Source organism: Crocodylus porosus, unplaced genomic scaffold (assembly GCF_001723895.1).
Source record: "Crocodylus porosus isolate Cpor-Errol unplaced genomic scaffold, CroPor_comp1, whole genome shotgun sequence".
NCBI classification, from domain to species: Eukaryota; Metazoa; Chordata; order Crocodylia; family Crocodylidae; genus Crocodylus; species Crocodylus porosus.
Genome location: NW_017728925.1, coordinates 4,741,434 through 4,768,093, shown reverse-complemented (window position 1 = coordinate 4,768,093; position 26,660 = coordinate 4,741,434). Strand labels below are relative to the sequence as shown.

The 26,660-nt window shown below is 43.3% G+C and overlaps 1 protein-coding gene and 1 long non-coding RNA gene across 5 annotated transcripts in view; one reads left to right on the top strand and one right to left on the bottom strand.

Annotated features, from left to right (window-relative positions):
• Positions 1 to 26,660, bottom strand: part of CACNA1B (calcium voltage-gated channel subunit alpha1 B) — a 475,064-nt gene that overhangs the window by 4,873 nt on the left and 443,531 nt on the right. For 2 of the 4 annotated variants that reach the window (XM_019540608.1, XM_019540609.1), the window contains 9 exons: positions 19,298 to 19,406; positions 16,993 to 17,100; positions 15,445 to 15,557; positions 12,856 to 12,983; positions 11,645 to 11,783; positions 10,051 to 10,161; positions 7,404 to 7,439; positions 3,332 to 3,539; positions 2,821 to 3,032 (listed from right to left, as the gene is read on the bottom strand). In XM_019540608.1, coding sequence (XP_019396153.1) covers positions 2,821 to 3,032; positions 3,332 to 3,539; positions 7,404 to 7,439; positions 10,051 to 10,161; positions 11,645 to 11,783; positions 12,856 to 12,983; positions 15,445 to 15,557; positions 16,993 to 17,100; positions 19,298 to 19,406 — 1,164 coding nt within the window. The remainder of the gene's footprint in view (positions 1 to 2,820; positions 3,033 to 3,331; positions 3,540 to 7,403; positions 7,440 to 10,050; positions 10,162 to 11,644; positions 11,784 to 12,855; positions 12,984 to 15,444; positions 15,558 to 16,992; positions 17,101 to 19,297; positions 19,407 to 26,660) is intronic. The other 2 variants (XM_019540610.1, XM_019540607.1) reach the window with 1 other exon arrangement.
• LOC109313840 lies at positions 19,423 to 26,496 on the top strand. The gene is made up of 2 exons (XR_002102156.1): positions 19,423 to 23,936; positions 26,151 to 26,496. It is a non-coding gene; the product is annotated as an uncharacterized LOC109313840 (long non-coding RNA).

Sequence of the window (26,660 nt, the reverse complement as noted above, 5' to 3'; positions counted from 1 at the left end):
GTACATGGTTGAGCTATGTTTGCTGACAACCTTGGATGTGGCTTCATATATAGTTTGTATTTGTTATGCCATATTTCCTGTGATTTGCACCTTTTAGTATACAGAAGCTGTGCCTTTTGGTATTCTTTCTTCACCTTCTTCCTCTTCCTCTTTCGTTTTACCATGCATCTTCCCTCAATGGCTATACTTATTCACACACAACTTAAGGCCAAGAATTTCAAAAGTGACTAGCAATAGTGGGTGCCCAACATGAGATGTCTTTCAAGAAGCAAGTGCCTGGGTCTCACTCACTGGCCGCTTTTAAGGTGTCTCAAGCTGTGCACCCCAAACTCTCAACCTCTGTCCTTTGTCTCCCAATCTAGATGCATTTCATCAATTCCCATTACCATTAGCTGTGATTCTGGGAAATAAGCATCAGGGTGAGGCTGGCCGAGGACAGTAGCTCTCTGTTGCTGACGGGACTGTGAAACTAGCTAGTAAGGTGGTCAAGGCACCCAGAGACAATTTCTGCAAACTATCAACTCGAAGATTGTCTGTTCATATTAATACTGACAGGAGCTGAGCCTGGAGCATAGGAGTGGAACTCGGTAATTATTTTTGATGAAGATTGAATTCACCAGAAGGGAGTTGGGGGGCACTGAGTTTTTTCAATATTATCTTGTATTAAGAAAACATGTGGCATTGAAACAAGATGCTTCTTTCTTCCCTCCTCCAAATGATCTCAGGTATTTGTGTTTGAAGAGACATGATGGACAAACTAAATGTTAGAGGACTTGTGCAAACTAGAATTTACTACTGAAAAACTATTAACTTCTGGGAAGCTTTTTTTGTAAACTTGGAAAAGGAGAGTTCTCAGAGTGAAGGGAAAATAACAGAATCAGAAAGAAAATTCATCTGAGGAACAGATGACTATGGGATAGGATAAGACACACTGAGGGAGCTCAGGAGATGGAGCTGAAATAAACCTGTTGGATCACTGTGTTTGGGTCCCGGGTCCCTCCTAGGAGACGGTGCACTTCTGGATACGTCTGACATCAAACTTACATTACACTCAGCCAAAGAGCCAAAAAGGTACAATAATTGTACAAAGTATGGTCCATTCCCTGGATATCGCAATGTGTTTCAAAGCAGTGTAGTAAACACTGGTAAGGCATTAAGCATGTGTTAGAGCTGACACCCAGCTTCAGAGGCTATAACCTATTTGCCTGATAGGGACCAGGAGTGTAAAACACATCAGGGGAAAAAGAAGTCCTGAATGTGGCACAGGTTATTATACCTTTTTATGCCTTCCCTGTTTTATTCCACAGGCTCTCACCCACACAGTGAGCATGAGTCTTTCTTCATCTCAGCTATCCATATTTTGAGAGCTGACATTGCCGTGGGGATGCATGGCTGTGAAGCTAACAGCCCAGCTAAGACAAGCCGTCAGTCATGCTCCACTGACAGGCTGTAACTTTAGGCGGACTTCTCAGACTGGCTGCAGCATTCTCCCCCTCCAGAGCAATGGATAGACATTATTTTGACATGCACTTGGGAGTCTATCTGGCAACTGCTGAGCCCCCTCAGCTTCCATTTCTGGTCTAGTTTTTCTTCCCTTCCCTCCCTTACCTGGGGGAAGGCAGAGAAATGCTGCCTGGACAGAATTGAAGCAGACAGAAGCAGCAGTTCCACAATGGAAGATTTATCTCATTTTCTTCTCCTGTCCAGCTGACACGTTGATGGCACTAGGTGCCCTTCCAACTTGCTTTGGAACATTTCTGTAAGTGCATCTCATCCACAACTGTTTGCTAGTTGTAAAGATCATACTATGTCAGGAGATGCTTTCAGCTCCATCTCTTGAGCTCCCTCAGTGTATCTTACCCTATCCCATAGTCATCTGCTCCTCGGATGAATTTTCTTTTTGATCCTGTTATTTTTCCCTTCACTCTGAGAACTCTCCTTTTTCAAGTTTACATAATCCTGCCATCACTTACACCCAAGGAACCCAGTAGAAGTCAGTGAGGTGGAACTGAGGTAGGATTTGACTCTCAGGACTCATTTGCTCTTTGCTGAACTGTCCTAGATTGCATCTTTGTGGTAGGGGTTGTAGTGCTTGGGATTTCTTTGGTTAGTGCAACTGTGCAACACCCAAGTATACATAAAGCCCTATATAAAATGGAGCAATAGGAATACAGTTAATAATGCTAGAGAGTGAATATCTTAGTCTGTACAACAGACCCAGCATAAAGAAAGGGAGTTGGGCAAACTTTCCTTTCTGCCCTCCTGGCCAGCCTCAGCTCTCATATGGTGAGACCACTTCTCCATGAGCACTTGGAAGGGAAGCCTGTCTGAAGGCTCCAGTTAGCCTTTCACTACTCTGCACAGCATGTGGACGTATGTATATTTAGAGTCATGTCAAAAAGTGTAACATTTCCAAAAGGCAGTTAAAGTTTGAGCAATTTTGCTATATGTGTGTCATTCCCTACTTGTAACACGTCCAGCAACTAGAGTGCAACAGCTACTGCCCTTTTGAAACAGCTCCACATACAGGTGTGTCCGTACCCACAGACTGTCAATAACGGTGCCAATCATGAGGGTGGTTTCTCTGGTATGGGCACACTATAAGTTGGACTAAGACCAGAAACACATTTTGCAGGAGGTCATCAGAGGAGTCCTCTGGTGGCAACAATTCTCAGTTGCTGCACTGGATCTGAACCAGCAAGCTTATTGTAAAGGCTTAATTTCCCAACCCTGTTTGGTTTCTTTCTCTTTTTTTTTTTTTTTTCAAGCTGGGGCCTTCCTTGAAGACCTCAGACCTTCTCCCACCAAGCGCCTCCTCACCTGTCTGTGAGGCCCTTGTTCTGGTCCCCCGTTGGGTGAGGTGGGCCGGCTATGATCGGCAGATTTGGGCTGAGAATGGTCCCGGCTCCCATAGCGGTCGCAGGAGTAGAAGCGTTGTTTTTCAGAGGAAGAGGAGGAGTGCTGCTTCCTCTCTTGGGACCTGCCACGTTCCTGCTTCCTATCCCTGGATGAAGTCTCTCCTGGCTGGGCCACTGTAACAAGGCAATTGGTTGAGGCTGTGACAGAAGTAGAAATACTCAGCTAAGAGCAAATTGCCTTTGAGACGTCTAGGGTACCCCACAGTGACCCCATTCAAACGGAGCCCCTTCCTTCCTGCACTTAATGTAAGTCCCACTCCTAGGCACCACTAGTCATTAACCTGGGGGAAAGCCCCATCAAATACCCCTCCCAACCTCTGTGTTATGTGAACGGATGAGGGTTAGAGAGAAATGATCCTCAGAGGACAGCTCTATGGAGTATATGAAAGAAGATGGCTTAGAAAAGCTCTTACCCGCATCTCCATCAGCCAGGTGGTGGGAGGGCCTATCCATGGACTTCTGCTTCTTTTCTTTCCGTCGATGGCAGCGATGGTGATGGTGGTGGTGGACCTGGTCTGGTGGCATGCGCTCCAGGGAATAGTTGTACAGGTGCATTGGGTGCGGACGCTGTGGTGTCAATGTGGAGATGGAGCGCTTCATGGGGCTTGTGTCTGGGATGGGCTACAATAGACATGGAGGAAGGGGGAGCGGGTAGGAGAGAGCAGAAACCACACTGTAGTTAATTGTTTAGCCTTCAGAATGGGAAAGAGCTGTGTAGGGGTTAGGGGAAAGGAGAGACACGTTAGCTGAACAGAACTGAAATGAACAGAAGCAGCAGTTGCACAATGGATGATTTAGAGCCGAATTGGGGAAACTAATGTTAGCACTACCTGAAATAGGATTTACTTCTAACTTGGGGATTGTACACAGTTATTGTATCTATGTTGGAATATGCATCGTTTAACATCAGCCCTTACATAAGCATTCGTGTGAGTCACCAGCAGTGAATTAAGAGGCTCCCAGGGCAGCAGGATATCCAAAGGTTTCTTTCACAAAGATAATTCATCAACAACCATTTCATCCTATGCTATTCCAGAGATCATGATATTCCCAATGCAATTCCAGAGAGTACAGCAGGAAGAAATCGCTATACATCAATGCTAAAGGTCAGCAAATTGGTAATGATGATGAATGAGTGGGGCAGAAAGACAGACCACGTATCTAGTGGTTAGAGCAACGGACTGGCAAAAAAAGCTGTTATTTCTGGCTTGAAGGACATCAAATATGAGACTCAAGTCACCTTAGCTGGAACTGAGGGTGAGAGAGCAGAGGATTCTCAATGAAAATGAAGCCCTGCTTCATCTTTTGCTGCAGTGTATTTTCCTGGGAAATACACTACAGCAAAAAGATGAAGCTGGGAGTGGGGGGTGGGTAACCCTCCTCCCAGTTGCAACTGTGGGATCCCAGTGGCTTTCTACGGCATCCCGCCCCATTATTTAAGGAAGCATTGTTTTAGGATTTATATTTAGAGCAGGGATTTCTTTTTCTTGGAGTAAGGTGATAACCATTCTTTTTCTCCATCCTCAACATCTCCTTCACTCCATGAGACTGGCTGCCAGTTAAAAGCATCATAAGCTAAGCATCATAACGAAAGGGTAAGGGTGCATCTTTTGCCACTCTGGGTGGGATTTTTGCCATTTGGGCTTTCCCTGACACTCTTCAAGATCCTGTAGACACCACTCTTCTGGCTGAGGAAGGCTATGAGAGCGATTCTCTGCTCACATCACCATGATTGATCAGTCATTGGCTGAAGTCTTTCTGTTCCCCTTTTCCCAGCATTGCCAATACTAGTATCAGCTCAGGCTTTGGCTTTACACTGTAAGCATTAACAAGAGGCTTTCCAAGTGTTTCATAAGTGCACTTTAGGACTGCCACAAAAATAATGCAGACTTTGCTACCCCCACTGCTGCCGATCACAGTACTAACTTTCTGTGAACAACACCCCTCTAAAATACTTAAGGATTTGCCAAAGTCCTGCAGAAGGCAAGGTAGTTCTGTTATGATGAAGCTTTAGAGCCATGTACTTAATAATTTGGTGAGAAATGTACTGATAGTAATGCCAAGGGAAGAGAGTTGGGAATTGGTGGGAAGGATAGCTCTCAGGGTGCAAACACACCATATGTTTACCTTGGATTTTACCCTGTAGCAAAGAATGGGCAAATTGTTCAAAGGTCCCAAGCTGTCTAAAACAGGCACAACTATAACACTTGGCCACTAGATTGGAGGGCAGCTGGTATACATTAAGCACATAGCTACCCCAAAGTGAAGTGACAGTACACGCGTAAGCATGTATGCTGGAGAAACCTCTTCCACAGTAAATTTACTTGAGACTGTCTCAGAGAAGTCCCCCAGGGACCAGCATTTTCTCCAGAATAAATGTTGTGCATCGTGTGTTCACTCTACTTTTTCTCTGGAACAAACAGCATACTCCAAGGCAAGCGTATTGTACGCCCACACCCCCAGCGAAGCTGCATTGCTGTTCTTTTTTATAATGCCATGGTCTTTGCCTGGGTTACCCTGCCTGCTACTCTCTGTCTGAGACTTACCTCCTGCGCAACCACTAATTACAAAGCTGACAGAACAACAAGACTCAATCTGCTTTCTTTTCTTTTTCATTTCCAGCCACCAGTTGTTCTGCAGCCCTGGTTTGTGGATGAGACAGTGTCCCTCCCAACTTCTAAGGTTTCTGCTTTGTTTAGATATTATACAAAAGCAACGTGGTGGAGGGAAGATCTTTAATTATTGCAGATTCAGGCTTCCTGGACATGAAACCAGGATTTCCCCAAGTCCCTTCAGTTTAATGTTTGTTTGAACGTTCACTCCAAAATGTGCCTGAAATAACAGCTGTCCCAGAGCATTTATTCTGCTCTTTGTAAATTTGCTAAGTAATCTATTTTCTACTCTGTGTTTCTCTGCTTACATTGGAGTTTAGATCTCTGTTATCCCCCTGGTATTTGCACAATGCAAAGCTAGCTAGCATGCAGCTCCATTAATTATTTTTCATAGAAGACACCATTCCTCTCCCAGTGGGCAGTGTCAGTGACTGAATAGCTCATCTTGCAGGAGAAAAAGAAATCTGAGCTGAACTTTTAACCATAGTAACCTTTTTTTTTTTTTAACTGCGAAACTGTCCAGAAATGGATACTTCTCAGATACTTCTCAGACTCCAAGATGGGACGCAGTTTTGGGAAGAGACCTGTCACAGAAATACGTAGACCAGAAGGGCACTGATTGGGCACTAAGGATAAGACATGGCTTAGAATACTGTCCTTCCTGATGGGATGCTGCAGCATGTTGCAAGAGCAAAACAGTTTTGGTTGCAGCCTTTGAACAGGAATGCTTTAGGTCACAACAGTGGTTGTTTTCTTGCAGCACCATTGATAAGGTGGTATTAGTCAGTACAGCTCTGGATTTGCAGTGGTGAGTGGTAAGCACAAAGCAAATTCCTTCTGCAGAGGTGACTGGTTAGTTATATACTTTGTTAGGGCAAAACACGAGGCAAAGAGATGCACCCTCCTATTTCTTTCTCCTGGAGCTCAACACTAGACTTGACCCCAACCTGGCTTGACCAGTTTCTTGGGTCTTTCCCAAGCATACCTGCTTTTCTTTTCTTTTTTTTAATAAAGGCAGCTCTCCACTAAATCACCAGAATGAAATACAGATCAGAGCCTACTTCATACCTAACTTGTTTTCTATTCACTTCCCACCTTGTGTCTTCTCCTTTGCTGTCCCCTATATATAATATGACCTCCCAATGCCTCATGCTAGGTTCCCACACATTATTCAGAGCCAGAAGGCTTCATTTTGGGGTGGAGAAAGACAACACCTTTCCAAATTTGACATGGCTGAGATATGGGAAATAAAGTAACTAATCGAGGCAATGAAGTGCAAACTCTACTTTCTAAAAACAAAGCCCTTCTATTAAGCAACCTGATAACCGCTTGGGAACTGAAGGAGGAAAGGCAAAGGGTTTCCAAACAAAAAGCCAGGTCCGTAAGAAATAAACCTTCCTATGCAGGTTCTGCAATGGTTTCAGCCACGGAGCCCCCAGTGGAACTCATAGGAGGTGGATTAAAACAGCCTCTCCTTCTCTCCTATACAGAAAGATATAATCTCTCCTGGAAGCTCTCCACAGTGCTCTCATTATCATTAATGGCACTGGTGCACACGCACACACTCAGGAGAATATGCCATTGCTCTCAAGATATTTGTTTATTGCTTATTCACTACCAACACCCCTGGCTTTCCCTACTAAATTTTTGGCCACCGAGGCAATGCAAAATAACTCAAGGTACTACAATGTGCATCATGCAACTGTGGATCAAGATAACTGGAAAGAACTGCAGGGAAGTGGATAGAGACAACAGCTACATCTTTAAAGCATAAGATCATAACTTAAGTGAGGAATAAGAGAGGAAAGTTGAGGCAGGTTAATAATTTCTTAATAAGAATTTAATAGGATACAACTTAATGCAAACTACATACTGCTAGGTAACTCCCAGGTGAACGTGCTTTGCTCCTCTGCAAAAATTCGGACAAGATGAGAGAGAATATTTGTGGCAGGCCCACAGTACAGCCATTGTCAGACATCACGGCAGATGTGCAGCAGACGAGATGATGGCAAGGGAGGGAGGGTAACAGGGGAAAAGGAGGGAAGCAAAAGGAGAGCGAGGGAGGAGGCAAGATCAAAGGTATAAGAAAGTAAAACAAGTGGAACACAAAAAGAGAAACAACAGGCAAACAAAGGGAAATCAATGAAAAAAATAAATCATTGTTAATAAAAGTTACAAAGAAATTATAATTTGGGGGAACCAGAGTAGCACATTAAGGGCAGGGTGGAGGGCGCAGAAGGGGAAACACACACAAAAAGGACATCAGTTATTCAGGTGAAGCTACAACTACCAAAACATTGTATCATATGATGGCGTTAGATCTGTTAAGACACTGCAGGCCTGATTCATAAATAAGTTAGATAGCATTAATGCTGAGCTGGTGCACACTTTGCTCTGGATAATGTGCAAAATGCTTCTGAGCAAAAAATTCACTCCCCCGCTTCAAGAATTGCTTCTATGGCTGCCTCCCCAGCTTCATTAATATGCAGGCTTTCTCTGTAGCTCTTCAGATATGCAACTGCAGCATGGATACCAAAACCAGCTTTAATCTAGCTAGCCCAGATCCCAGAAGCTGTGACAATTGGGCAGCAGACACCAGCATGGGAGAATGGGCCTAGTAAGCATTCAAAAGCCCAAATTTCTGCCCAAGCTGCTACATATTTGCAGTGGTCATTGTTAAAGTCTATAACTTTGCTCCTGAAATCATAGTGGAAGATTTCAATAAACTTCTGTTTAATAAGTCACTTATAACTATTGTTCATACACATAGCTCTAACATGCCTTGGGGTACTACAGACTAAAACAACCAGTGAAAATATAACATTATTGTTAATATTCAAGGAAAGAATTAATGCCATAGCTAAATGCTGGCAGAAGGTATACTTCTAAGGCCTGTGTATTAAAATTCCCATCAGGAATGCTTCTAGGTTTGGTAAAACCTGATATACATCCATCCCATCGGGGAAACAGCCTTTTTCTAAGAGGGTTGAGTGGTTGTAAACGTGACAAGTAGAGTCCCTGAGAAATCAAACAACTCTGGGAAATGGACTCTCATCCAATGACTCTCATGACCTCTCGTAGAAAAATCTTCCTTTCTTATGGTAGCACAGATTCCGAAAAATCAAAGTTATATGCAGTTGGTACCACATTTCAAGCTGTCTTTTGCATGCAGAGAGGACATATTTGTTGCCATATGGTACATGTTGGCTACCGGTATGGAAGGAGTCCCTCATTTCAAAATTCAGCATACCTTCCAGAGCAGCACAACTGTGCAATAATCACTCATTATTATATGAACCAGGCCCTTAGAACTAAAGAGACAACTATGTATGGTAAGATGGAGACATTCTAACATTCAACAGGCAGCATGGTGACCTGAGAGCATCTGGAGGACATGTTAGCAATGCGTGTGTGAAATGCCCAGATTGGAGAAGACCGTGCTGTCATAATGCACCAGAAAGTGCCAAATAAGCAAGGCTAGTGACGATCTAAACATCATACAACAACCAATCCCTCAGTGCAGCATGTGCATGTGCAGTAAATCCTACTGGGGAGAAAGAGAGATGGAAAACACTCCATGTCTAAGTTTGGCCCTTTTGGCAGGAAGAGATTTCACATACAGACAGGGTTCTTAAAAAGAAATATGCAGCTTATTTTGTGCTTGAGGCCATGGACTATACCCTTCCATATACCTTGGGTAAAGGTATCATCATATATAGAATGGAATGGAATACATCTGTGCAAACTATGCAGTAGACACATTGAAGAGTCCAGCAGAGGGCACAAAAATAGTAAGGGGGCTGGGGAACATGACTTAAAAGGAGAGGCTGAGGGACCTGAGCTTCTTTAGTTTGCAGAAGAGAAGACAGAATCGCCTTTAGCTACCTGAAGCGGGGTTCCCAAGGGAATGGAGCTGGACTATTCTCAGTGGTGGCAGATGATAGAACAAGCTGCAGCAAGGGAAGTTTAGGTTAGATATTAGGAAAACCTCTCTCACTGGGAGCGTAGTAAAGCATTGGAACAAGTTACTCAGAGAGGTTTTTGAATCTCCATCCTTGGAGGGTTTTTTTAAGACCTGGATAGACAAAGCCTTGGCTGGGATGATCTAGTTGGGGATGGTCCTGCTTTGAGCAGGGGGTTGAACTAGATGACCTCCCGAGGTCCCTTGTAACCCTCATTTTCTATGATTCTTTGATTCCCTGTTAATCTGAACCTCACACTTTCAAGGAGGTAGACATCCTGCTCAATAAGGTGCTTAGCCCAAAGAGCAGAATTTTTCATGCTCCTTTTGTTGCCTGTATACCAGGACAAATCCTGCTGGGAACAAGACCACATACGTACAGACAAACCCAAAGGCCAGGCAAAGATCACTGCTTCCAGCTTTATCAATATCTCTCAAACAAGATACTCACAAGGAGCTTTCATAAAAACAACATGACAAGGACAACAGGAAGAGAGAATGTGTTGAATTCTTAACTTACTGTAAGTCTTCCATTGCCAGTAAAGCCTCTCTCGCTCACCTGAGTTTCGGCAGCCAGACGTGGCATGGAAGCCGCCCGTCCCTGGCTCTCCAGGCCAGGTTGGTGCTCTCCATTGGCCAAGGTGGGGCTGATTTCTCTCATTTCTACAACCTGAATAAATTAAGAAATATTTTCAGTAGTGTCAGTGTAAGCTGTAAGCAGAAGACCACTGACCTAATGGGCTTGTTCCATGCCTAGGTCAAATTGCAGGGTTTTAATTTATTTCTGAAGACATACGGCTAGTAAAAGGTACTGCCCAACAGCTCTTGAGCCTTAAAGGTTACTTCTGAACTGCAGAACATGTCTAGCACGGGTGCCAAACTGCTGACACTGCCCTGTCTATGAGCCTTAATTCTGACCCAGGGGCTTGTCTACAGCTGCAGTTATTTCTGAGTTGCTATTCAGGAATATGTGACTCTAAATAACTATTCCTGTATAATTCCACATGTGGGCATACTTATTCTGGAATAAGTTTGACAATCCATGTGGCCAATGATCTATTATTGCTAGCTGTGGTCATGCTTTGTACAGTATGATCCTTCATCCACGGGCAACTGTGTGTCTAAGACCCAAAAGCTCATTCAGGCATGTCACTGAAGAGCCATCAGGTGGCACTCACTTACAGTAACTATTGGCTTAAGTTAGATTTGAACAGGTGGACCCAGGGTTAAAAGACTCCAAAAACACATCCCACAAGCTACATGATCTTGTAAACACACATTTGGCTTTTGATTTCCTCCTGTTGACTGATTTCCCCAGCTGCAATCCGCCTTTTGAAAAGTTTTGCTCTGAAAATGACACTCATTACAGGAGGAGCATTCAGAGATCCCCATCTTAACCACTGCCCAGGCATCTGACAGGTGACCTGTGTATATCTGGGATGCCAGGATAGCATCAAACTTTTCTTTTTCTCCCTAGCTTTCAGCTGAATGACTGCTCCCAGAAGACAGAGCTGCTCCTACAGCCAATGACATTAAGGCCTTGAAAGTTTCTACATTATCAGCTTAAGCCCCCAGTAGGGACTCTGACTGGCAGGACTGGAAAGAGAAGATTCATGATGCACTACATCACCACATCTGATACCAACATTGCCTTGTAAGGAGACACAAATCTGAAGGTCCCTTTCTGCATATTTCCTGTTCTCAGATAACATCTTTCTATCTGTGCAGCTCTCATCACTGTAGTATCTCAGTGCTCTAAAGTTATTGATGGATTTTATCCTCACAAAAGCAACATGAGGTAGGGCACTGTTTAACAGACAGGGAGCAGTGATTTCCCAAGGTCTCACAGGAAGGAAACATGTGGCTGAACTAAAAGCTAAACCCAGGTGTCCTGTCTCCCAGTCCAGCAAGCTTAGCCACCCTTTCCCTGCCCCCATGCTTCCATTAGGAATAAGCCTGAATGAGCCAAACACCCACAATATGCAGCTGTCAAATAAAGCAGCACAGAGAAAAGTGGGTTGAATTCAGCTCTTAATCTTCTGCAGCCAACAGGACTGACTGGTTGCAACAGAACAGTGCCCAGCCCTAGACCTTAATACAAATGGGGCCCTAGGAGTAACACAGGGACCTACTGCATCCTGATCTGTCATCACCTGTTTGCTTGTCCGTTCAATGGGAATTTCTTCTGAGTGGCCTCGCTCAAAAGCCGGCATCCTGGTTTCATAAAATATGTCTTGCGTGCGCTGAGTCCCCCATGAACTGGACTCCTTGATCCCACCCTCTGGAGCTGGCCTGTTACCAGGCAAAGAGAAAAGGTGAACAGCTGGGTAGATTTAGATTTAGTTAGATTTAAGCCAATGACAATGCCAAAGTGCTTTGGAGCAGCCTGAGGGATTCACTTCCAGTCATGTAGAAGAACCATTGGGTGGGGGCAGTGTCTGGCAAAGTCAGAAACCTGCAAGGCTCCTGAGCGTTGACAGTGATCTTCCTCAGGAAGTCATGAAGAGCAAGCAGACAAAACCAGCCTACACAGAAGGGAGTGTAATAACTTTCTTCAGTGCCCTAGGTGATTAAGCTTTACAACTGGTATAGACCGCTGAACTTTTGTGGAGTGCTGATGTTGTTAAATGGATATTTTTTTACAAAAGACTGGAAGTCCTGGTAGAGATTGGTACTGGCAGGCAAAGACATACAAATACACAAAAGTAACGTAGAGGATGAAAAGTTTGATTTAAAAGCTAGTCTGTGCATGTCAGACTGAGCAAAGTTATATGACCATGACTGGTTAGGTGAAGAACTGTAAATATTATTGGCTACGTTCATCTAATTTATAAGTCAAATGAAATAAATGCAGCAGTAGCAGGGGAAACTTTAGCCTTGCATTTTTACAGTTCAAGATTTCTTACCTTTTTATTTTCACTTCATAGTTTATCATCATATTTATCTCTCTCATATCTATAATTACACAGCCATAGCACTAGTGACCTAGAAGAACATAATATATACGGAGAGCAGAAAACAGGAAGGGCATCTGGGGACTGCTGTAATCAGTCTTTGGGTTGCAATTTGCATAGCAGACTGCAGTGGCTTTTTACAGAAGGGATTCAGTCCTTAGAAACATGCATGGAAACTCCTGGTGACATCAAGTGTTACCATATATGAGGCTGTTCCTTGGCCTAATTAATCTCTGGAAACTACGAGCAATAATTGGGCTTTTTTTTTTTTTTTTTTGAAGTAGCTGCCAATCTCTGTCATCTGAACACACATCTTAACCTTTGGACAATGGGACAGTCCTAAGTGCAACATGCCTAAGGGGGCTGAGAGATCAGAGAACTCTAATGGTAGGAAGGCCCAGGATACTCACAACGTGCCCCCGTTGTTGAGTGATGCAGAACTTTTCTGACGAAGAAAGGCTTTAGCATTGTTGAATGCTGGAGGTTGGGTTTGCTCAAGCGTGGCTTTCAAAGGGTGAAACAGTGACACTGGTCCAGTCTGCAGCGCCCAAAGGAAAAGCAACAGTGAGAAAGATATATCTGCTTAGAGAACACCCTGCACCACCTTTTCTAGTCAAGCTGTGATCCATGTCCTCAAAAACCCTTGCTGAAACTGCAATTGGCACTAGCTAGTTCTTCACTCTGTCACAGGCTGCCATCTTCATCAGCCATTAAAGGTGGGATTGCAACACATGCAAACACACTTTCACTAGCTTTAATTTGGTTTCTGTCAGTAATAACAGCAGTGGAAATGTGGCAATATGGACTTCAGTGTAAGATAGCCAGCTGAGCACAAACCCAAGCATCCCTAGGCCTGTACAGCTGAAGCCCATGCTGCTGCATCCTCAATGCTATTGTTACCCATGATAGCTGGATTAAAGAAAACACGGGTCTGTCTACTTGTGCTGCAGACTTTCCACTGCAGTGCAGACAAAGCCTCCTGGGATCACAAAGACTGGACCACCCTTCAGTCCTTATGTGTTGTCCCAATGCATCACAGAAGAGGCTAGGGGCAAGAAAAGTATAAAGAAAGCATATATAGCCACTCTCCTTGCTGTACTCACTCTGTGATGAAGACATCAGTCTCCAGGGATATAAAACCCATGTCTTCCCCCAGCACTAAATTTAATTCATAATAGTTCCCTTCCCCTCTCAGGTTGGCTGGCATAGTACAACAAGGGAGCCAGACCCTTTGGGAATCATGGGACTAGTTACAAATCCAATATTTGGATTACACATATTAAAATGGTGAGGTCTTTTGGGTCAGGGGCTAATTCAGGTTTTAGATGGTGGCCCCGAGTCATGTACTGCAATGCCCTCAAACTGCCTTCTTCAGGGGAAGTGTCTCCATTGGTAAATACAGGCTGTTAGCTGCATGGATACTCAGCTGCACAAGGCCATCCTAAAGTCCAGAAAAGAGCCTGCTAGTTCACGAGTTCCTGGGGTTCCAATCTCAAGCCCTTTTTTTGATTTAGGGCTTTATGATACCCATGATGTTTATTCATCAACCTGGCTAGCAGTTACCTGACTGACCTATTGACCATATTATATTTTGTGGGTACAATCCTGAACTCATTACATTCATTGGGAGTTTTGCCACAAACTTTATGAAACTAAGATTTTACGCTGTACATACAAGCCCCTAAAATGTGCAAGTGGATATATCATGTGGATCATTCTTGTAGCTCTTATTTAGTCACAAGTTGTACTAAGCTTAATGGGAACCGGAGGATTTGGCCCAGTACTCCTAGTAGCAACATGCTATATTTGCGAGGTCTGAGAGCTAACTGCAGCAATAACAGTGCCAATAACAAAGGTTATAAACAAGGCAGCCTTGAATACAATAAGAAACAATCCAAAATTTTGCCCTAAACATCCTTCAAAGTTTGCACAGCTGTCATCCATGGTTTAAATTTGTGTGCTCCTCTGCACTGTCAGGTTAACTAGGGTAGGAGGTAGAGAGATTTTGAAGGAGCAATTTTTTTTTTTGAAGTAGCAAAGTAATTTTGATGCCCAATTATCACTGGCTTTCAATAGGGCTTAGTTTTCTAAACGCCCAAGTCACTTTTGAAACAGCACTTAGGCTTAAGCTACAAACAGTCATCACATTTGTCCCATGAGAAACCAGTTTATCCCAGGACATAGTGCAATTGTTCAGAAGTCCGTGTCTGTTATCCTGAGACAAACCCTGGAAAGGCTCATGGGATAACAAGTGTTAACAGCTTGTCCTGGGACATCAGAAAATAGGTCTGAATGGTTTTCCTGGGACTGAATCAATAGAAGAAAAGTGGGAGTGCATTCAGCCCTTCATTAAAACCTGATTGGAAGGGAGATGTGTATACATCAATCCAAGGACTTTTCTTTTCTGAGACAAACACAGGCACAACATGTCCTGGGACAAATGAAACATCTGATCCTAGCCTTAGGAACCTAACTCCTTTAGAGTACGTGCATGTGGTACAAGGCAGTGTTGTACAGAGATATAACACTGTGCTAGCTCTCCAATTGGCAAATGTTATTAGGCCACATGTGGCCTGCCTTAAGGTGGCCATATTCCTTTCAGCTCCAGAGATGGCGAGAGCAGAGCTACCATAGGGCAACTCTGAATGGTGCTGATTTGTGCCATACATATAGGCTTACCATTAGAAGGTTCTGGAAGTTTTACCCAAAGTGTTTTCAGCTTTACAACTGGTATTTACAACAAAGACGTGCCAGAAACTACCCAAGAAGGTCTTTCGTTGTGGCTTGTGCAGCACAGTTTTTAGTTGACAAGACACTGACAATTCAAATAGTTTGGAGAGGCAACCAGACTGTCAGGTGTCAGACAGAATGAAATCCCTGAATTGTAAGGTTTGCTAATTCAGGACCAGGCTAGATGATCCTTGAGATCCCTTCCAACCCTCTGATTGCTGAGATTGCTAGTCTAAAGAACCCAGGAACACCATCTTTCAGCTGAGTACCTGGCAAAGGCCTCCAGGTGGTTGATGCACTTGCTCCCTGCTGTTTTTATTCTGCTTGTAGAAATCAAATATCATGAGCGCTGCATAGACTTTCCCCACGGTCATTTCATCAGCTGTATTAAGAAACAGAAGAGGAAATGCAGCAGGGGAGTTTCATATAGAGCAGGGAAGGTTTGCCGGAGGATAGGTGGAGAATGAAAGAAGGAACGGCAGTCAGAATAAATGGAAGAAAAGGAAAGAAATTAATTAAATGGAGGAATGTGCAACAGATATTAAAAAAAAAGGGAAAAGGACCACAAGATGTCCCATTAGGGGAAGAAGAGAGAGAAAGAGAAGTGGTTAGAACAGATTTCTTCAGACAGTGCTTTCCCCTTCACCCCATCCTTGACTGTTATTACCTTTCCTCTCTCTCTGCTTGTGTGAAGGTCATGGCTTTAAGTGCCCTATGGCCTAGTGCTCCAGGGAAAATATTTATAGACTTTTTACAGGAAAAGGGCCCTTGACAATTAAACCGTAAGAATGGGAGACAGAAGAACATTTAAATTAATACCAGATCTGCAACCAGTAGTTTTATCAACAGAGAAGCCCTATTTTTCTCTCTTTAACTTATGGTCAACAGGGGGATGATGGGCTAATATAAATTTAAATTGTACTGCATTTTTCCAGATGGCGCTCCCCCCCTTTTTAAAAACAAAACAGAAAACAATTATACTGCTGATCTCTCCCTCTGGTACAGCATAGCACACGCCTTCCAGAACAGGGTTATAAAGTGCCAGACATGAAAACACGGGCTGAAAGGCAGGGTTAGGTAGTCACTACCCCCTTGTGTGTATCCCCACACTTCCATCTCTTTCTCAGTGAACCATGCCCCGAGTACAAGGAGCTGTTTCTCATTAATCAGAAATCCAGGGGACTCTGAGTCCTCCCTTTTGCCAGTCTAGAGAATTCCTAACTTTCAATTTTCTCAGTGTGTTCTCACAGGCACAGGCCAGCATTAGGGCATATTACATGGATTCGTTGGAGCTTTTAACCTATTTCTTTTCTTGTTTTGGAGGCAGACAGAGCCCAGCTGGTAGAAAATCTGGTCCCTTAAACCAGATAAAGTGGAAACAGATAAAGCTATAAAGCTGTGTAACAAAGCAAGCTCTTTGAAAGAGGTGGGACCTGGCATTGCTTTCTTCTTGCTGCTCTGCATTTTATTTTTTCACAAAGCAAGGTCTCTGCTGCCTTGGGTATTAGGTACTAGGATATTACCATGTGTGACTTATACTTTGGTGCGACTCTGGGTTGCTTACTACTTGGACAACAGTTGAATGAGTCTCTGGACTATGGGCATTGTGGAGGTCAAAGCTGAGGCTTGACATAGAAATTAAAATGTTCTTTGGGTTCCTGTACTGTAGAAACAGCTGTACATAGACAGGACAATAGGTTCATCCCATTAGAAGGGAAGAACTTACGCTGGATTTTTTCGGGTATTTCAAATGATTGTTAGGGATCTGGTCTCTGTGTTGCTTCTAAAGGAAACACATGCGGGTGTGTGCCACTTACGTTTATGAGGAGGCACCAATAGATCCAGTGTCTTTTGGGACAGATTAGGCCAAACCAGTGAGATCTCTTTCCTTAGTTCAGCATCACACTGGTGCTGTTTCACCCCTCCTGGGCAGCACAGAAAAAAAGGAAAGTCAAGCTGAGTGAAAATGGCTATCCATTACCAAATGTGCAAGCAACCTTCTCTTTTCCAGTCCCATCTTCCCAGCCTTCTTCACATCCTACTAGCTTATGGTGGGCTCCAGCAGTGGATATGAATAGGGGTTATAGGACTTGGTCTGACCAATATGAAACCTCAGGGACCAGTTTGTTCTGAGGTCCTTAAGCAACATGCACTGTCACTGTTACCCTTAAACTGGGACTATGTCCTTCTTCATACACCTTATATAACAATATAATCAAATGGAAGCTATAAAACCAAGCAAAATATTAAACAGCCAAACATAGCAGCATCATTTAAAAGGCTGAAGTGGGTTCTCATTATACAAAGCGAGTAAAATATTTATGAGACAATAGTCTGCTTCCCATACGAATACACTACACAGTAGGAGCGTCTACTCGTGCCCAGTTACTGTATAGTAATTTAGGTTACTGTGCAGCAAACAGAAATTACTGCGCAGTAACTATGGCAACTTACACTGACTTGGGCATAAATTTGCTACCTGCATGATGCAGGTAGCAAATTTATACCTGATTAGTTACTGGCTAGTAAGGCACATGTAGGCATCTATCTAACTGACTTAGGATTAACTTTACTCCCAAGTCAGTCCACAGAGCATTACTGAGCTGTAACACCTGCACATGTAGATGCTGGTATAAAAATCACTTATTGTGCAATAAATGCACATGTAGACATGCCCAGTATGAAACTAAGTGGAGTATATAAATGATAGTGATGATTCTTCTTAGAGAAAAAGTGAGGTGAGGAGGCTGTTATCTGTTATAGTGCCATGATATGTTGTGCCATGTTGCATTTCACTGGGCAGAGTTCATTATGGGAACATTAACCCAATCAACTACTCCCAATTAAAGTTATCAGAAAGAATGGAAAAAGTCCAACCCAGCCATGTAAGGAAGAGGTAAGCTAAAGCAAGACCCTCAAATCAAACCCCTTTTACCTCTACCCATATACCCTCAAAATTCCCAGAAGCAAACTTGCCTCTATGGAAGCACTACTTTTTTTTTCTTTATATATGGCCAAAAACCTCACAAGAACAGACATCTCCAGTAAGATGAATTGAACCAAATTACTGAAATGCAGTAAGTGTAATAAAATGACACAGACTCTCAGGGCTTAAATGTCCCCTTTGCATGCAGCGGGGGGGGTGGAATACACTAACCCTTAGATGGAGACGCTAACCCTTAGAAATGAGACCATCCTAACCGTATGCTTCAAAGTTAGCAGGTCAGATTCAGTCCAACTCCCCTGAAGCATACTCCTTTGCCTCCCTCTAGCAGTGCCCACCTAAAGAGGTTAAAGAACATTTCTGAAGTAATTACCACAGAGAGGTTAAGTGGATTCAGTTCCTGACATTCTGGCTTCCAGTCCTGCACCTAACCACATGAACATTTCTGTCTCCCTTCATTTTAAAATTATACATGACTGTATACAATTTCTGCTCTGGTTCTAGTCCTAGCAGCAGCCATGGCTTTGAAGGCTGATTAAAAGGTCTAATGATCCAAAGTAAAACCTGATGTATTTTATTGCATTGTGTTGTTTAATTGGGTAGTCAAGTATCTGCCTGATTAAGCACTGAAATAATTAATTTTTTTTCCTTGGGGCATAACGCAGCTCTGGCCTCTCGGAGTCATGGCTTCCAGTACCAGCAGAGAGGATCATCATCAGGAAGAGTTTTTTTTTTTCTTACTGGCATGTGTAAAGTGACAAATCCTGAAGAGCATGACTAGGTTCTTTTAATAACACCACTTCGGACTTACATGGTGGGTTTTTTTTAAATCTCAAAGCCATGAACCCAAGTAGAAAAATAATATTCTCATTAGGAGCACAGAGAGATGAAGCACCTTGTCCAAGGTCAACACATCAAGGTCAGAGCTAAGCTGGGGATCATCTAGTTTAAGACTATATCTATCAGTTCATGTGCTCTTGGGGGAGGTAGGAAAGGGGATGGATCTTCTGAAAGATCCTCCCAGTTTCTTTCAGATTCAGATACCCTCCTTTATCGCGTCGAGGGTTCTTTGCCATAGGAAACCTACCCGGTCCTCGCTAAAGACCAGCAGTGAAGTCCCTAGTTTATGAGCTCACACATGTTCAGGCATCATAACTCTCTCTCATCTCCCCTCCTACCTGAAGCAAGTTTGATCTCTAGAGCTGTCCGAATCAAGGCCATGAGGGTGGATGTGAAATGGACCGTTAAGTCCTGGTCCGAGATCGGCATGTTCATCCGCACAAGGCGCTGAGGAGAGAAGTGGAGTTGCCATCAGTGCCAGTCAGTATCTCTCCCCCACCCCCACCCACTTTCCTTCTCCTTCTATTATTATTCAAATTCTTTATTCTTAAGATGCCAAGATTACAAATATGTTTTCAAATGTTAACCTTTTGTGTGCTGGTTTGTGAGAAACACCTTCCCCTTAGGAATGGCAGCATCTTTTCTGGAATGCTTCTGAGCTGGAGGGCTTACTCCAGTGCTCCCAGATTATGATTTGCCAGCATTTATACTGCCATCCTTGAAGCCGATGTCTTGTCCTGCTGAACAGGTCTGATCTCTCTTAGCACTATCCCGTACCAGGACTTCATATCCAGTTCTAACCCTCTACAGCCATGTGATACCCATGTCCCGGCGGGAGCACTATAACAGTCAAAGAACTTCCTCTTCACCTGTCTTTAGCAGCACCGATGATGCATCTGCCAGAATGATCAGGCCCTTGTTTTATGTGTACGGGCATAGCGACCCAATTACTGCCACCACTGCTCACACAAGAAACTGCTCTTCCTTTTGTCCCTAATGAAATGGTACAGAGAGGAGAAACATCCAGGACTAGCTCCAATCACACACCCCTCTTCCCTCATTCCTGAGGGTGTTAACTGTTTTGTACAGCTGTTTTCTGCACTGAGGCTACAACATGGAGACAACCATGATACGCAGGACTGCTCCCAGCTAACAGAGTTGGAGAACTCTTTTACCCCAAGCACATTAAACTATTTCTCCTTTCTTCTCCTTCAGCTCCAGATACCCTGCAATACCTCTGAACTGCCACCATCCTACCACTATCTTTCCAGACAATGAGCTATGAACCCCTTATTCTATTCAGTACTTATCAATATCAATTCCTGGTCACATAGAGGGGACCATATACATGAACATTAAAAAGACTTCCTCTGCATTTTCCCACTGAGAGTAGAGTGCTACTTGCACAGATTTCCATTTCCCACCTTTAACTGGAAAAACATAATAGTACAGTGTCAGCGAGGATTTTTCCAAATTTTGGCTAAGGATCATGAGGTCCACGGGCAACACTTCCCCCACCACTACATGACTTTAGCTATGATTAGAGTCCCTGGGCCTAATTCATCACAAGTGTAACAAAGTCAATGAGACTGTGCTACGCGTATTATTTTGGCACAGAGTCCTTGGATTTTTAACATGTCTGTACCTGGAGTATTAAAGGATCACTAGCAGCAGAGCCCTCCAGGGTGACTGATAACCTTAGCATTGTACTGTAAAGACTGATTTCTTCTTCCTAGGCAATCTTGTGATTTCCCAGCTCCTCAGCTTTCATACAAAGTTCAGAAACTTCCTAAAATGAAGCCAAACCAGACAAGCCTCTATATTTCTAAGGAACCATACAATACAAGCAAGCTACCAAGCTCTGATCATGAGCAGGGAGTTTGCATAGGTTTGCATTAGTTGTATTTGGGACCCACTGCACACGGGGAATTTCATTCGGGGAGAGAGCTGTCTGGAAGCTGGTTACACTTCTATTTTGATTCCTACCTCTCCCTGGAAATCTTTTCTTTCTTTAATAAAGCTAAACACTTTACTAAAGATATTTGGGATCCTTTAATAGGCTGTAGATTGGTAATAGATTGGTTTAGGTAGGAAACTGCCACAGCTCATAGGATAAAGTATCCTGGCTGTGAGTGGGGTTTGCAAAGATGCAACAAGCCATCAACCTGCATGTGTTCTGTCATGGGAGCTAACCAGAACTGCAGCCCCTGTGCTCTCCTAAACATGACTGCAGCCTCTTTCTACAGCCTCCTTGGGTACAACATGCTTTAACAGAAGCAGGGTTAGGTAAAGACATTCCCACAGCCCCAGCCTCTCCCTGCCAGTAAACATAGGTAACAGGCATATGGATGGCATGCCAGCATAAAGCGGAATAGCTTATTCCTCTTCCTATAAACTCTACAGGTACAAATCAATTTAAACCAGACAACTGCATCCACACTAGGAGGGTTGTACCACTTTATCTTTGCTAGTAGTTAAAGCACTACAGCATTTATGTGTATAAAAGGCCTTAGACTCCTAAGCAGTTAAACCCCTTATCAAAACAGGTCACTGATATGTTTTTGACAATGTAACCATAGCCTTTTTATCTGAGGTTTGACTGCTGCAGTTGGGAGGCATGAGTACAGCCTTCGTAGGCATACGTATGCTACTTTCATCTAGCTCATACAGATAACAATAGCAATGTAGGCATGGTAGCATGAACATCAATAAGGGCTATAAAAAGCCTACCAGGGAACATGAGTATGCATAGTATATTCATAAGGCTTTCTTATCTGCACTGAAGCCTACACCACCCCATCTGTCACCCTACAAACACTCAAAAGATCCAAGATCACCACATTTATTTAACTTGTTACTGGAATTAAGATCTGATTCCAAGTCCAGAAGGACAAAGGGTGTGTGTTATAACTCACTCTACCACCTAATGCTTAGTCTAATCATCACAGAGCTAAAATAAACCAGTGCATCCTTAAGGAATGCCTTTCAAAACAAAGGCAAGGAGCTCCCTTCAATGCCTGACATGCAGGAAGGATAAGGAAATCAAAGCCAAGAATTTCCTCCCCATATAATTCAAACAATATCAAATGCTGGCAAAGCCACAAAAATGTTGTGTGTTCAATTGTGTGAAACAGCACTTTGTTTAGACTCTGCTCCTTCAGCACGCCAAAGGTTACAGCAACAACAGTGTATGCAATGCAATCCAGTGGTTAACTTACTGCAAGAATCCCACTGAATCCCACTTCAGTGAGAGAGAGTTAAAGAGATGGAGAGAGAAAGAAGATGCATGGAAGTGAAAACAAGCAGATGAGAGAGAATTCCTCCCAGGAGAGCTCTATCCTCATGAGAATGGCCACTGAAAAAAAATCAGCTTTTAAAGGGGCTGGAAACTTTCTAAACCTCCCTGCTCACCCATAACATTGTGACCACAAGCCTTACCCCAGCTCTCAGAGGTAGGTTAGTGGTACTCTTTCTATTAGACACAGAAAGGTAAAGTGACTTCTATGCTGTTAGAGACAGCCAGTAGCTGAGCTGGGGGGAAAAATTTTCAAAATTTCAGTCTTCCACCCCCCTGCAACCTAATATATATGGATAAAGATCTGGGGTTGTTTACTGGAACGGTTAAGTCAGCCCCTTAGAACAGCTGCTCTTTTCCTAATGTATCCATGGAGAAAGGGGAGAAGGAAAAGCACACGTCACCACTCTTAGGGCAATTCCCGTCATTTGACACTGAGATGTTCACCTGGTACCCAGCAGTCCAGAACGAAAGGAGGTTAGCCTTGTACTTTTAGTCCCTGCATAAGCGCTCAGTGCATTGGGACTCTGCTCAGGCTTCTAGAAACATTTATTTTACAGTGCACAAGCCTGCAGCTGAATCACAGACATTGACTAGGTTCAATACCGGGAAGCCCTGTCTCATAGATATATGGACTGCTTATGTTCTAATGGCCTGTTTTTCTAAGGTGCTAAGTATCCCATTGAACTCCCCCTGAACATCACTTGAAGTCATGGTGCTTTCTCTGAAGCCTCTGCACTGACAGCAATATCAAAGTGTTGTTTAAACTTATATCATATTTTGGGGGGGGAGGGGGGAGGTTCCTTCCCTTCCTACTTCAAGAAAGTAACATCTTCACCTTTGATTTGATTTGGCTTTTACACACAGGGCAGTGTGTGTGTACTAAGACAGAAGACACTTTTATTAAGTCACGGGTACTGTGATCAGCGTTAATCTACTCAGAAATCTAATTTTCCATTAGAAAAATTTGGATCAATGAAATTTTTTTTAATTACAGTTTTCCCAATTCTACTTTGGGTGAACAAAAAACCTGAGAAAACATTTTAAAATGTCTCATACAGTCAATTTTGATATTTTTAGGATGAGGAGTTTCTATGTTTTATTTTGAAATGACTTCTTTGGTTTCAAAATGTATTTGATAGAAAAAGGACCAAGACCAAGTGGTTCAAATGAACTAGAATTAAATGTTTTGTTCAATCCAAACTGAATGTTGTCATTCAACTTTGAAAAACATTCAAAACACTGATTTTTTTTTAATCCCAAATTGAGATTAAAAACTAACTCAACATTGTTTGTGGGCTGGAAAATCCATTTTCTATCCAGCTCAGAGCCAGGGTAAAATATGACTTCATTAATTATCCAACTCCTCTGCTCAAGCCCAAGTTAAAATTAAAGAAAATCTCCATGTTAGCAGTATTTTTGGACTGCAGACCTCATTCTCAGACTGCCTGCTCCTTTGAAACATGATGCAAAAAGTTGCCAGAAGGGACTGGGGGAGGAGGGCATAATTTATAGAATTTTCCATTATTCCAAGTCTTGAGGAAGAACATCAGAGCGTGTTGATACAGATGGCGAGGGATCAAGATGTTGCTAGAATCTGGTAAGGCATTTTCACTGCACCAGGATCCCTTTGGGACTGGCTGCCACAAATGAAAAGCGTGGTTAACTGCCTTAATTAAATGGTGAGTTGCTGCACTGGGGGGAGGAGAAAAACCTACAATCTCTGCAGTTGATAGAAACAGATTTGTTCTGCTCCTTTTGCCATTCCTCTCTTTCTCCGCTTACCTCACTTTCCTTAAATGGAAAGTTAAGAGAAGTAGCAGGCAGTAAATGGAGTGCTAGCTTCCAATTTCCTAACCTGAGCTAGAGAAACCCCCTTGGATCCCTTGATTTTAATTAGGAGTTTCAGAGGCATTCCCCCTTCTGAACGTGAGCAGAAGAGAGGCTAACAAGGAAGAGAACTGGTGTGTTAATGTTAGAGCTTGTTAATGTTTCTGCAGTAAAAGACCTCAGGGGCTAGAGCTGCGATATTCTCTCCAGAGTCCTTAATTAACTCTATGCATCGGAGAACAAGAACGACTAGATAACAAGATAACAACCTAATATATCCTGGAGCCTGGGTTACAGATGCAGCACTTTTTTGCTCCATTTCCTAACAAAGTCTGCAGATGGGAGAACCCAATGCATCTCACCTAGTAACTGAAGTTGCTCCTGCAGGTCGATACTGCCTAAAAAAACCCCCCAAAAAACAACATAGACACCTAAAAACATGCTGATTCATTTGAATAAAAAGTGGAAATATCACTGCCTCAGTTTATGCCTCTTTTCTGCTCACTGTCTGCTACTGCTCTGCTAGAAAACTTTACTGGGTGGAATGGCCCTGGAAACAGGAGATTTTAAATAGGCAGTAGAGAGCGTCACGGGAAAAATCATCTTAGTGCCGAGGGCATATATAAAATCTATGCCCTATACACATTCCAGATTAACTTTGGTAGGCTTTCTGCACAGGAGGGACATTTTATGGCAAAAGTAGTAATACTATGTGATCTATGAACCCCTTTAACACAAGCCAAACCCACTCAAATTTGGGATCCTGAAAATACACCTGAAGCTACTCATTGGTAGGGGTCTATCAAATTAGAGGCAGCCAACCAATTTGGCAGGCAGACCACACGGCTAGCTGCCATATTCGAGGGCTGCCCCCCACATACAGCTCTGATTGGCTGAGAGGCCCCAGTGGCCATGCTCTTTACCACTGTCCCTGTCCCTCACTGCTGATTGGTGGAAAGCGGCATGGGTACACAACAGCCAGCCCTCTCAGCCAATTAGTGGCATGGGGCGGGGGCAGCAACCATCTTGGGCTCCCCTGTGTGCCAGCATCCCTCCCGTCCACCCTGGTGGCCTGCATGGCCAGGCCTCAGTACTATGAAGACCGTGGCTTTATTTTTAGTAAGTTTTCTTTTCTTTTTCCATGGATTTTGTGGCCAAAGCTGGATTTCATGTTTTCTGTGAAATCTGCAAAATTGCAATTTCAGTAAGTCCCTACTTAGTGGCAGCCTATGGACAAGGACCACACTCAAAAAGTACCTTCCAATGGCAAATACAGTCAAAAGCATTGAATGCAGACAATCACTCAGAGAAAATGAGTCTAACTGCTTTGACTTATTTAATGTCTAGCTGGCTATATGCATTTCCCCATTTAAACACACACAGAGATGGCAGAATGGCCAGCCAGCTGGTGCAGAGGCTAGTTAAAAGCATGTGATTTGTTTTCTCGAGCTCTTCATAGACTAATCCAAACAATAAACTTCAGCCAACCCATTCTTGATACAAAACTTAGGAGGCAATTTTTTCCCAAAAACCAGCCTGGAACAAAGTGCCCCTGTACATATGACAACAGTGAAAATAGGATGGCAGTAGATATATACTTCACTTTTCCAATGCTAGTCTGGCTGGTTTGATATGGTGTAAGGAATTCTGAAAACAAAGTCTGGAATCACCTTCTCATCTTCACTAAGGCACACGGACACTACAGATCTCAGTGTGCAAGGCTTCACCTTGATCCTAGTGGTAGACTAATGAGACAAAGGTGAAGCTCTGCAGGCTGCCACCTGTTGTCACCAGGGGCTACAACTCCCGTTCCAGTTGAGCGAGGACAGTGGATGGCCCAAATATTCCCAGCAAATTGGAGCTGTGGCCTTCAGTGGGGTGGAACGTGTGTTTTTCTGATAGAAATAAAACTGTTTATACTCAAAAATCCTATCCCAGATTCAAACCTAATCTCCACTCCGCTGCCCCCTTTCTCCTCCAAACACTGCTTCTTGTAGATATTAGATGTATAGCAGTGAATCACCGTATAGTACGGACAGAATTTCGTTCTCCTGTTTTCTCTGCAGATGCATGGAAATCTCGACATTGTATACAAACTGCTCTGTTTTGAGAACCCCATCATCATTAGCTGAGCACAGTGATTTCAGACACCTGTCCCCAGCTCCTGCCTTGCGAGCTGACTCGAGGTGTGCTGTCACAATGCTCAATCCAGTCTAGCAGAGGGCAGTAGAGGGCCTTAATTTAAAGGACACATTTTTGAGAGGGTGTACAATCAGCACAAAGATGCCCACACCCACTGCAACCACGTCTTGCAATGCATTTGAGTAATGCACCACTCATTTCCCTAGGCATTTGTCCTGGGTGAGCAAATGAGTACATACTCATAAGGACAGGACTGACCATCATTATTTAGTTACAAAACTGCCCAAAACAGCATAGTCACTCCTTAAAAATGTCTGTGCTTTAAGTATGTAGGATACAACTTATGAATGCCAGCAGCTACTTGTGAGTTTGAAAAGCACTGGGATGCCTTAAGTCAAGTCTCATTGTGCCCCTCTAAATGCACCAATAGCTCT